At 30.9% G+C, this 13,942-nt stretch overlaps 1 protein-coding gene across 1 annotated transcript; it reads right to left on the reverse strand.

Moving 5' to 3' along the window:
- Nucleotides 1-9,917: 9,917 nt before the first annotated feature.
- On the reverse strand, nt 9,918-12,967 carry LOC125216744 (uncharacterized). Its single transcript, XM_048118510.2, has 5 exons — nt 12,742-12,967; nt 12,589-12,666; nt 12,391-12,473; nt 11,884-12,086; nt 9,918-10,103 (listed from the first exon to the last, which is right to left on the reverse strand). The coding sequence occupies exons 1-5, from the start codon at nt 12,918-12,920 to the stop codon at nt 10,035-10,037; spliced, it is 612 nt and encodes a 203-aa protein (XP_047974467.1). The 5' UTR covers nt 12,921-12,967; the 3' UTR covers nt 9,918-10,034.
- Between the last annotated feature and the right edge of the window lie 975 nt (nt 12,968-13,942).

Raw genomic sequence — 13,942 nt, forward strand, 5'->3', positions numbered from 1 at the left:
GTGGGGAGAGTGAGTTGTTGCTTAAATACTACCATACAAATTCAATTGGAACCATGTTTTTATGTACTAGTATTAAAGTCGTTTGAATTTTTTCTTTATAAGTCTAAGTTTGAATTCTTATGGATAAGTCACCGATTCTATCCGGCATTAATTTCTAGATTAATGCTGGCAAATTATATTTAATAATACAATCTTGGTATATAAAAGGAAAACTGAAATCCATTTCTTCTAATGTTAATTGGTTTCTAACTATATGAAAATCTATATCCTGGTATGTTAATTGCTGATTGTGAGTAAAATTTAATTGACTCGGCATTATATCTAGTTTGAAATTGAAAAAATATTTGAGTCGATAGTATATACATGGGCTCTAAATTTGGGAAAGTTCAATGAAGGGCTGATTCATTTTGATCAGAAGAAATGGTCTATCCCTCTGAGGGTCACGTTGAGGTTTGAAGGAGGGTGTTGGCAAATAAAATAAAAATACCTTTAACAATATCTCACTCCGTTGCAAAGAAAAAATTAAAATTGAAATTGAAATCATCATAATACTCCACTTTGTCCTATAAAAATTGTCTAGTTTTTTCTTTGATAATTTATCTCTTACTAATGAGATGAACCTTATTCTTCGTTAACAACATTCCAAGTATGCTTTTTATAATCACTGTCTTACTAATGTGTATTAGAACCCATATCATTCTAAAAATATTTATTTATTAATGTGTATTAAAACTCATATTATCCTAAAAATATCTGGGACAACGGAATAAGTGGCATCAGGCTCAGATCTCTGCATTGTCGAGGATTCGAATTTTGTGGTATAAGTGGTCAAATATGATGGAAAATGCATTGTGGAAGTCCTTTTGAATCCGTACATCTCGTGTGCAATGATCGCAGTCCATTCGGATCTTGAATTAAAAGAATATGCATGGTATAGATTCAACCTCTCTCATAAATATAGATATACTGAAGTAGTAATAGAGTTGAACAAAGGAAATGAATTTCCACAATGGTGTTTTCAACATAATTTGCCAAGTAATCTATGGATATATAACAGATATGTTTTTAGAAAATAATTTATGCATTTTATAAGTGTCAGTAACCTAATGAAATTGAATAATATAGTACCAAAGTAATTTATTAATATATTAATATATAAAAGATAATTTTTACCATAATTTAAAAAAGAAACGGTAACAAAAATTAATGTAGCAGTTACAAATAAAAATCGTCGCAATATATTTATTTTTACTATTAAATGTACATAAATCAAATCCATAGCCAAAATAAGATTTATGACTAATTAAGTTTGATGTGTTGATATGAAGAATTTTAAAGAGTTTTTATAAGTGACATCACACTTTTCAGATTTTTTCTATAAATATATGTTCTTTATTTGTCATAATTATTTGAAATCTACTAAAGTTAATGGTCGTGTTCAAATGGAGATGGCATATTCAAGTTCAGGTGAGTTTCGCAGAGCAATTTTAATCGATAACATATACTGCTGTTTAAGAGGTTTGAAATATACATTTGATTAGGTGCATCGTGCTTTAATTGGGATACCTATTTCATTTTATTTTCTTGTTATACTTCCTCATTCCAAAAAAAATAGAGTAATTTGTGTTTAGCACGAATTTTAATTTAGAATTGGTAACTTAAGAGAAAAGGAAAAAAAAAAAAAGAGAAAAGGAGAAAAAGTAAGTGAGAAGTACTCTATTTTTGGTGGAATTGGTAACTTAGTGGAATGATGTGTAGGGTTATTATTTATTGAAAACTTTCCATAAATGAATGTACTCTATTTTTGGTGGACGGCAAAAAATGATAATTGTGCTCTATTTTTTTTTGGACGGATGGAGTATTTGATTGTTGTACTTATGATGTGATGTGATGTTATCATTAGCTCTAATATGAAAAGATAAACTAAAATAATTCATATATTATGTGTTTCACATATTTGAAAATTGTTTAGTTTTTTTGCTTATATGTAATTAATATATACGCGCGTGAATATAATGATAACAATACTTGATGAACTTTAGTGCAGAATTTTTTGACAGATTATTCCATTTTCACTCACAAAAGAAAGTTTCTAGGTTTTGCATGTGGGTGTGGATTTCTTTTATTTCCTTTGATTGTCGTTGTAATTGTGGAGTATATTTGGGTGGTTGAATATATGTTTTTTTTTTCTTTTCATCATCGGAGATCTACCGTTCATTTTGGATATGTGAGCGTTAATTGGTATCAATGAATTTTAGGTTTATAAATTTTTGGTATAGACATATTATTAATGTAGGTATTATTAATCATTAATTAATTTAGGGTATTATTGTGATTATTGTTTAGTCGTAGATGATTCTCAGCACTCCATCTATCTTATAAAAATAGACTTATAAGATGACACAAATTTTAATACACAACTAAATAACATAGGAAAAAAATAAAGAAAAAGTTATTGCAATGTTGTTAGTATAAACTGAGACCCATCTATTAAAGAGAGAAAATTATAAAAGAGTGAATTACTCTTATGGGATGAACCAAAATAAAATAGAGTCTCTATTTTTAAAGGATGGAGGGACTAGTATTATATTTTTATTTTTAAACTGATTGTTTTAAATCTAATTTGGGATTCTAAATTCTAATTGCAAAATCTTTTAATATTGTCCTTTGTGTCATAGTTCATGAGTTCATCTTACCTTATTTTGGGCCATTTTTAATAATCTAGTTATTAATATTATATTATTGTGTTGGAGTTCTTTTCAGCTATGATAACTCTATTTTGGTTAAATTTGATACTACTGTAATGTACAATGTAATCTATCTTTTTTATTTAATTTTTGCATGATTATTTAATATTATCTCAATCTTTGAAATTGTCTTTAAAATTTTCATAAATAGATACCGTTGTGTATTATATTTATAATTCTTATTGTGACGCATTTTTTGGAATGAAAAGCGATTGAAAAAAATAATCTGAAGCCAAAAGTTCAAAATATTCTTATTGTGTGTGGGGATATTAACATTCCTAACAGGCCTACTTCTTTTGCAAATTTGCCGTATAATGTCTCTAACGACAAAATTGTTCAATATTTGAAAAATATTAATCCTCTGTCCCTCTATAGTAAGGGTGTTTCATTCTCACACATTCCTAATAATTTTCCTTTATACTTATTTCTTAAAATTCATGCAGAATTCAAATAAGACTCCTAATGACGGAAGGAGGGAGTATCAATTTTCCAAAATGAGTGCTCAAAATAAACGCCTCTACTAAAGAAGGATGGATATAGTTGTTCTTATAATTTTATGATTGGATTTACTAACACTTGATTGCTAGTTTGTTGTCGTTGCATGGTTGTTTACCGAAGCTTGCTCAATTGTACATTTACTTCCTCTGTCTCTATATAAGCAAGTCACTTTCAGTTTTGTTGTGTACCACCATAAGTGAACCATTTCCCCTTTTAACAAAATATTATAGTATACTATATACTATCACAAACATTATTCTCTCTTCATTTCTCTAATATTTTATTCTCTTCCCGCTTAAATTTTTTAAATATCAATTTCTTAAATCTACCAAAAAGGTCGTCTCGCCTATGACTTATGACAGGAGGTAGAGAGTATTATACTACAAACGATTCATTTATTTTGTGTGGGGTATAGATATTACTTTTTTTTTTGTATTTAAATCAATATAGAGTAAATTAAAGATACGTGTATCGCAAACCTGTTACATTAGGCTGTTTAAAAACCCAAAAAATGACATGATATTTCTAGTTTCTCATACCGTCTGTTTGTTAGAATTATTGAATTTACTTATTGCACTTATGATGGACCTTTTTAAATGAAAGTCCGTTTTCTCAATATGTTATATGTTAATTAGTTTATTGGTAGATTATTAATAGAAGCTTATAAAATAGGAGTATGCCAAATGCAATGTATCGCTATCAAGGAATGGGAGGCGTGATAGAAATTAAAAAATGACAAATTTCTACATCTCTTAAAAATATGAATTTTACGATGATTCAAAAAGACAAGAATATAAACATAGTGTCACTTTTGGCATATTTTTTGAATTGAACAACAAAGACTTAAACCTTCCTTCACGACGAGCAGAAATGTCACAATCATCCCTCAAGGCTACACAAACACAATCAGCAAAAACCGAACCTACTAAATAAAAGTAACAAAACAAAAAGAAACTAAAAAAACAAGCACAATGCATGGAGACAAGTAACATAGCAAAAACAATGCAATATCCAAACAAAAGAACACAACAAAAGCCTAACACAAATATAGAAAAATCAAGCCTACAAGCTCTAGAATGAAATGGACAGTAGAAAAAGTAGTACTTAACTTATTGATTTCTCAATCCATGCCCATCCCTAGTCTCCTTCTAATTGTCAATCAAAAAATATTCGATGAATAGAGGGATTTTAGGCATCATTCATGTACCAAGAAGAGTCCACAATAGTATTTTATTCACGATCAACCAATTTGGTTTAAAATCTTGGAATGTCATTTTATTTTGAATATTCCAAATTGACCACGAGATGACATAGAACTTAAATATCTACAAAAGCTTAACAAATTTTCTAAGCGTGGCTCCAAGCTAAGAAAATAATCACGTCTTTGCTTGTTTGGGAAGACAAATAGCGATATTCTAGCAATTGCAACTAAAGAAAATGTGATCAATAGTCTCTTATTCTTCTTTATATAAGATATATTGATATCTTCATATTTGAATAATCTCTATCTTGTGTTGATTCTTCCTTGTATTAAAAAATTAAACTTGGACTGTGCTCTTGGTGGGACAACGTTTCTCCATGAAAGTTTAGCACATTCTCAAATTGGATTTACATATTGTCCTTGAGATTTATTTACTTGCAAATAAAATTTATCCCCGTTCACACTCTCACGTCTGTCGTGTTTTCTCTTAGCAAAATGCGATTCATAGAGGTTCCCCGGGTAATTCTTCTTCACATATGTGAAGATTCCTTCTCCATTGAAATGTCCATATCCATTTTCCTCCGTCCAATGATCAAGCCAAAACCTTGTTTGGGTTACATTACCAGCCTTGTTCGAATAATTTAAGTGATTGCTGAAAAATATATGTTATTCTTAATAAAATTTATTGTGTAAAGTTCAAGAGATCTAGAAAAATCCATTCACGACGTATCGGACTGTACATGACATGGTCTAGTCTGACCATGCATACTATGAGCAAGTCTCCACAAAAGTCCGACTTTTATTTCTGAGATAATAACCGCTAAAATCATAAACTTTGACCATTTTTTGATATTTATATAAACTTAATACATAGCGAATTAAATCACAAATTTTGAAGGCTCGTGCGATTTTCCCATGGCGGGTCATCCAACCAAACAACCGATCATACGTGTCAATTTAATCCTACATGGATCCAAATTGATGCTGATATGTTTTAATTTTATGCATCATTTATTTTTTATGTTATTTTTGTCTTAGGTGTCATTTAATCTCTTCCAATTGATGCTGATATGTTATTTTAATTTTATGCATCATTTATTTTTTATGTTATTTTTGTCTTATGTGTCATTTAATATCTTCCAATTGATGCTGATATGTTATTTTAATTTTATGCATCATTTATTTTAATTCTACCCTGCAATCTTACATCTCCTTAGTCTGTGCGTTGAACAATATTCAGAATTTTTTAGTGCAACCAAACATGTCCGATTAAGACAGAACGGATAGCTTTGGGTGCTGCAGTTGACAAAAGAAGACAATGACTGTATTTTCTCCCACTAGTCTAGAACTGGTTTTGTTTGCTTTCTTTTATCTTTTAGCTAGAAAGAATATCTACTTAAGCATGAATTTATATTTAAGTGACGATATTTGTTTCATACACACTTTTTGATACTGTATCGTGTCATAATACTCCCTTCGTCCAACGTTACGTACGAGATTTAAGAAAGTTGTATTTAGTGTGTTAAATAAAATAGATGAGAGAATAAAGTATGAGAAAGAAGAGAGAGTAAAATAAAGAAAGAATAAAATAAATGAAATTAGATATTTTGTTTTTAGTAAAAAAAAAGAGAAATGACTTAAGTAACTTGGAACACCCCAAAATAGAATACGACTCAAGTAACTTGGGAGGGAGGGAGTATGACTTAGACTCATAAGATAATTATGCCTTATAAATAGTTTTGATAGTAAATTAGTTATATAAATATATATCACATATTTAAAATAAATTTAACAATTTGTATCTATATCCAAATGTATATATATTCCTTCTGTCCCGCGTTAATAGAGGTCGTATTTTCTTTAGGAATGTTTCAACATAATGCATTTTTTTACTTTATTGTATTTTCATCTTTCATTATAGGGAAAACTTATCTTTTCAGTATACAAAAATAGAGACACAATTATTTGCGTTCAAATTTTTAAAAAATAACTACCCCTTCTATTACATCTCAAGTGATCCACTTTCCATTTTAATTGTCCAAGCTTAGATGATTTTTTTTTATATTTAGCAAAAAAAAGAACACTTCTCTTTTACTTTATGTTTTTTCTTATACTTTATTTTTTTTCTCTTTATATTTTCTTTATCTCTCCTACTTTATTTCTTTTCTATCTCTTACTAATATTTTATTCTCGGTCCACCTAAATCAATAAATATCATTTTCTTAAATCTTATACAAGAGAAGTTGATCACTTGCCGTTGGACAGCGAGAGTACAATTTAGGACGCAACATCCATAAATTGATAAAATTATCTTAATTTTTTTACTAATCTTAGGATGCTTTATTTGAATCCACCAATTTTAATTATGACACCAAAAGTGAAACTGTTTTTTGAAGCATTGGTGGTATATTTAGTAATGCAAATTAGCGTTCTTAATTGTATTAAAAAGTCTTTGGTCATTCTTTTTTTCGTAGTGTTTTCTACTTTATTCTATTTTCTATTTTATTCTCTTTCCACGAAACATACTAAACATCTATTTTCTTAATTTTCATGCCAAAAAAGAAATGCTTTGATTATCTTGGCACGGAAGGGAGTTAAGTTTAACATTGGTTTTATAATATATTTATAAGGTTAATATATATTTTTTGTTTTAATGCTATAAGTGTATCTCCTTAATTTTGCTTGATTTACATGTAATTGGTTATATTCTAATTTTCTTCTTTTATCACAGTATTTTTAATTTAAAAACTCGCAGTATTTCTTTTTTTTATGCCAAATAGTATATGATTTATTGTCAACTGATCAGGTGATAAAAAATTTGGAACGCTTTAAGAGTGTCCACAGTGGGAGGGCCGCGGCCCTTGGCCCGGAGTCGGCCCAGGCGCGGCCCCCCAACTACCGAGGCGAGAGATGGAGTCGGCCCGGGGGGGTGGATGAGAGAGAGCCGAGCTCTCGGCCAGGCCGAAGCCCTTGGGCGCGCGGCTCGGCTCGCCACTGCAGGGGCCGAGAGCCGCGGCCCTTGGACCTCCGATTTTTTTTTTTTTTTTAATTTCGAAAATTGTTTTATAAATATTACTTCCTCCCATTTTTTTTGTTTGTATATACTCTTTCCATCCATTTTTCACTTCACACTCATTTTTACACTCTAAATTTTATTCTCTCCAATTTTCATACTATAAAAAATGCAAATTAAGGCCAAAAACTAAAACAAGTTACAGCGAGACCCCCCGTTTGGCTAGCGGTAAACAATAATGATTCAAGGCATCCTAACAAGTGTTTTTTAAAACATATCGTTGTATAATTTTCCCCTACCTATAATACGACAATAATTTGATTTCAATTCACTCAATTTTAAAGTATGCATTTTTTAAAATTATTATAGGCATATAATTTTTATTCTAGCTAAATGAAAATATAACAAAAAATGTAAGAAAATAATTTTAATTGGTGGCCCGGAGGGCCACCATTGTGGTGGCCAAGTTTTCATGGGCAGGGCCAAGTTTGTTGGGCATGCCCAAGAAATGGTGGCTTGGGCATGCCCAAAAGGGCCACCACTGTGGACACTCTTAAGAAAATCACCTAATAAAATACTTCTTTCGTCTCATAAAAATATATTATGCACTTTCAATTTTTGTCAGTTCTATAAAAATATGGGCATTTCAATTTATGGAAAGTTATCCCAATTTATTATTCATATACATCAAGTTATTTACAACTTATATCACTGTTAAAACATTAATAATAATGGGGTCTCACTATCCACTAACACTATTTTAAGTTAACTACCCTTCTTCTCCTCTCTCACACTTCACCAATTTTATCTTAATTTCCATCTCATATCAAATGTCCATATTTTTATGGGACAAATATAGTACTAATTTAGTAAACTAAGGTATTATAGTAAAATCCACTCTCAGTTTTTTAGTCTAGCATCTTGGATTCAACTCTGCATTATTAATAAATAATTCATCTTAATTTGACATTTAGATGGTGTTTGGTTTTCTAGATAAAATATTTCTAAGATATAATCCAAGATTGAGCTGTGAGATTATTTATGTCACAAAAGGTTAGCTATCACATGATTATCCATCTAGGATTGAGTTGTGGGATTGAATCTCATGAACCAAACACACTACATATTTAATCGCATGATACAATCTTGCAAACCGAACACCCACTTAATTATTGCACAAATGCATTATATGCAGACATGATTTGCTTCCTTAGGGTCCATTCGTAACTTCGATGCACGAAATTGGAATTGAAATTAGAAATCTACGGAATGTAATTGGAAGATATTGAATTGTAATCCAATTCTAAATCATTTATTCGGTAAAAATGATATGTGATTGATATGAATTGTGTGTAGCGTGTGTTTATCCGTGCAATGTGTAGTGTATGTAGTGTGTTTAGTATGTGTAGTGTGTGTGCAATGTGTGTGTAAGCAGTGTGATATTATCTCCCATTCTTGCTTGAATTCGTGTCTACATCTAAATGCAACATCAAAAAATAAAAAAATATCTTTCATTAAAGTGTAATGGATTAGGTTGTCCAAACACAGGCATAATTAATCAGGCACAATCCCTACTTCTTTTTGTCTCCTCGTCCAACTCAAAAGTAAAACTAAAGAAATAAAGCTTTTAAAAAGATCTTAGCCTCAAATTCAATGCACGAATTTAGTGTCACCATATTTTCCAAAAATGAGCAAGAAGATGTCCTCTACTTTGATATAGTGTGTAGGGGCATGTCAAATAATTAGGCAACTAATATCTCTTGCCATGTGAAGGACTCTGCCATCACTTTCAACTTTGCTTAGTGTCGCCATTTCCACTATCAATGGTAGGTTGCAGAGCAAAGGATATTGATTTTTTAATTGTACAAAAATCTTAATCCCATGGACAAGGAAATTATAAAATAAGACAGACAATATGCACAAGATAATATAAGGTGAAAAGCCCCCCTCTCTTATCCCAATTATGCTATCAAGAAATAATTCTCAAAACATATAACATTATAATGTGAATTAATATCGTATTCTTAACTTGCCTAACTTAAAGATATTACTAAGCAGTCAAAAAGAAAATACTTAGATGGCATAAGTAAAATTCAACGGTCATGAATCCATAGTGTGAGTTTGGGCTCAAAGACTTGGGCCACATAAATTAAATGAAGTGGGCCGATAGAATATGGTGCATAATATCACACAATGGGAATTTCTAGTAACACATTGGGTTTATATTAGGATAAACATAAATCCCTTTTTTATATTTTAGTAGGTAGAGTCTTTTAAGTTTGAGGGAATAGTTAGTGTAAACTCACTATTAATGTCACTGTTCTTATAAAATGAGTTTGAATTTAGTATACATAGTTAAAAATGTTTTAAAATGTTAGGATGAAGACTATGAGGTTTAGGGAATTACATCCGGAAAGGAGGGAATTGGGATTTTGTTGTGATATTGCACAAGTTAAAATTGTTTCATACTATTGTTTAAAATTTGGAGAATAATTCACCATTATACCCAGTGATAACCATAAATAAAAAGGAAAAGAATTATCAAATCGTTTTATATATCGAACCGTTTTTGGGTCTATTCATTGGCTTGATCTTTACCGGCTTTTATCAAGCTTGCTTCCAACTCTTCTTCGACCAGTTTCACCTGCAAAATAATAAGTGCACAAAAATCTTTCATAAGATTCAACATTTTCCTTTATAATTTATCCAATAAAACATTTCACGGTTTTACAAAAGTTTCCTCTTATAATAAAGTATATTTATATTAGTGTAAGAGAGAACTTTTTTCAAAAAAGGAAATGTGATATTATTTGTGAGAAAATTAAAAAGGAAAGTGTGACATCTATAATGGGATTAAGAGAGTATATAAAAGTATATTTTCTTTATCAAAGTAATTCATAAAACATTACCTCTTAAATTCCACGACGCTACCCAAATATAACATCTAACTCGGAATGGAGGTAGTAGATGTGTATTAATATGTTGATTTAATAAACTAATCTAATCCCCATTTTGTGAGTGGCTGCGAATTACACTACAAACAAAAGTTTGACAAACATGTATACGTCCTCAAATTAAATTCGCACTAATTGGCATAACTAAATAGAACTACGTTGTGGTAAAACTATTTGAAGGAATAGGTAGTTGAGACTTGGGAGCCTTTAGTTATAACTCACTCACATAGTCCATGAAGACTCATATAATTGTTCGTTTTTTTATTTTACACTTAAAATGCGTGATATGCATGCTGTGTGGTACAAAGTATTACTCCCTCCATCTCACATTTGAAGTCACTTATTGTTATGGTTCGGGTTTTAAGAAAAAGTTGAAGTGTGTAATAAATAAAGTGAGATGGTGGAGTGTGTAATAAATGAAGTGAGATGATAGAGTTGGTTGAAGGTGGGTCTCTTTTGACTTTTGATTTTTGTTTTGGTTTATTTTAATGTAGACAATGACATTTTGATGTAATTTTGATGAAGGATGGGGTAAAATTGTATGACCAAATATGAAAAATTCTAAAAGTGACTTTTAAACTGGGACAGACTTTTATGGCAAAAAGTGACTCTTAATCTGGGAGGGGGTATATTATAAGTATACTCATTTCTTTTCCACGTTACTTGAGTCACTTCTGTTTTACACATGTTTGAAAAAAATTACTAAAAATAGTTAAAGTGAAGAGAGAGGGGAACACTCTTTTTTACATTATTCTTTCATGACTTTCTTTACTTTCTCTTCATTTTAACTACTTCATTTGTCCCAAGATAGTTGAGTCATTTACTTTTTTGGAAAATACTTTATTCCCTCTCTTACTTTACTTTCTCTTCATCCTTCTTACTTACTCTCTCCACTTTAATATTTAAAACATTAATTTCTTAAATTTCGTTCCCAAAAAAAATGCCCCAACTACCCTGGGAACAGATGAAATATTTTTATCACTTTTTCAAAACGAGTGTAAAAAGAAGTGACTCAAATAATATGTGAAAAATGAAGTATTACATAGTAAGTACTGTAGCAATTAAAAGCTGATCATGTTCAACAAATAATTTTAGTTGTGCAGATTTAGTGACAATTGCTTCGTCCATTCTCTTATAGTTGGGGCTAAAACTTTCAACATATAATTTTAGAAAAATGAATGTTTATTGTTTTTAGTAGATAGATAAACAGGTAAGAAAAAAAAATGAAATAGAAAAGAGTAGAGAGAATAGATTAGAAAGTGAATAACGTAGATAGAATAAAATAAAATAGAGTAAAGTAAGTGTGAGAAACATTGTAAATTATTACTACTATAGATGAAAATTACTCAACTATGAGAAAACTTTCTAAAATGAAAAACTGACTCAACTATAAAGGAACTGAAGGAATAATTAAATTGTGGAGTAATTAAATGAAGAAGTCAAGAACATGAGAAGTGATTTATATGATACCTTGTGTACAACATCTTCCGCCTTCTTAGCTTCATTGGCTGCCTTTTTAGCTAGTGCATCGAATGACTCTAGTGCCTCCCTCAGCTTCGAATCATCCGGAAGCTTCTCCTCCACCTCCTCCACGAGCTTCTCGGCCTGCTCTGCCACCTCCTCCACCACCTCCGCCACCTCTTCCACTACCTCCACAGCTTTGTCGATCTTACCTATTTATATATATCATCCATAGTGTTATTAATAATTATTGTACATAATTAAATAAATTAAAAATATACTATCTCCATCCTACGCTATTAGCACTTTTTTGTTTCGGCACGTCTCAAAGTTTTTGTACTATAAGTACTTTAAGTAAGAATTAAAATATTTAATTAAGATATTAGAGTCCATAAGTGTTTTCTTATTATACTTACTAATTTGGTTAAACTAACTACTCAATCCCAAAATGAAAAGTACGAATAGGATGGGACGGAGAGAGTAGTATATAAGATTGCCAGAAAAATATTGCCCAACTTTTAAGGAGTGCAAATAGCCCTCCTTTGTATCCTACAGCTGGTAGAATTACTGTGACTAGTAATCCAATCACCCATTTTGGCCTGCAAATTAACACATAAAAATAAAGAATAAAACAAATAGATGAAAAATTTTGGGTTTTGTTAGTTCAAACATACTAAGTAAATTTATAAAAATGAAATAGAGATGATGAAGCACCATGAAGACGAATTATTGTTTGGAGAAGCTGAAGCTTTGACATATACAGTACCGCGTGTGCTTGGCCTCAAAATAGCTCTGAATTTAATCCATAAATTACTATGTATGGTATATGTAAAATTATGAAGAAATTCAACAAGAATGACATCTTACGTTGAAATGATGCCATAATTAGCGGTAGACTTGAAGAAAACACGAGCGAGATCAAGTTTGTCGGCACGTTCGATTGAAGGGAGGGGATGAAAGTGTGATAGATTTCGAGTATTTCTGCGACTGCCTTGGCTGCTGAAGCAATAGTAGCTTGGTGATGAACATAAAATTTTTGATGACATTTTCTCTGTATTGTGTTGAATATGATTGATTCATCTCTTTATTCATTAGGTTTGTTGAATAGAAAATGTGATGAAATTATTGGTTATGGAGTTGGTTGTGCACATTAATTGACTGTCTAGCTATGATAGGGGACATATTAAATTCTGTCAATGCTCTTGGTTAGTTGAATGTTCATTTTATATCGATCTGAACGAATTGTTGTCAGTAATAACATGTTTTTTTGGTGGTGTGAATCTTGAATTAATTAATTAGTAATGGTTGGATCAATACTGAAATAAATATAATATATCATCCGTTCCTTAAAAATAGACAACATTTGAGACGATACGAATTTTAATGTATAATTGTTACAATAAGAGAGATAGAAAGAAAAAGTGATTGAAAAATTATTAGTGGAGAATGAATCACCTCATTAGACAGAAAAATGTATCCTTAAATAAAATTGATCTATTTTTAAGGGACATCCCAAAATAGCAAATGTGATCTATTTTAAGGGACGGAGGGATTAAAAAATATCTACTATTATGTAATTGTTGGCATACAAACATGTTATACATTATATGAGTGGGGATAGATGAAAGCTATATACATAGTGTTAGCTAACTTCAACTAGTTTGAGGCATTTTAAGAGTGACACAAAACAACTTTTTGTGGGCATGCTTGACCCAAAGTGGATAATATCAAATTAATGTGCATTTGAAGATCCTAACATGTGGTATTAGAGCCGAGATGGCTTGGGTCGGGTTTGGATACCCATGTTCGAGTTGGGCCGAAGACGACTCAAGTTCGAGTCGGGCCTGTAATGTTTCAATGTGTCGACTAAGTTCCCCATGTGGTCTCGGATTGAGGGAGACTTGTTGGATTACAAACCCATTCCACATCGGATGAGTGAGAGAAGTCGGAAGCAATTAGTTTGAGGTCTCTTAGGAGTGACCTAAAAATGAATCCATGCAGGCGGATTTAACCCATTTTCCCCTTACTCATTCCACTCACATGCTATTATAAAACTAATATAAAAAAT

This window comes from Salvia hispanica, chromosome 3 (genome assembly GCF_029641045.1).
Source record: "Salvia hispanica isolate PSC_SH4W2 chromosome 3, Shi_PSC_v1, whole genome shotgun sequence".
Lineage (NCBI taxonomy): Eukaryota > Viridiplantae > Streptophyta > Magnoliopsida > Lamiales > Lamiaceae > Salvia > Salvia hispanica.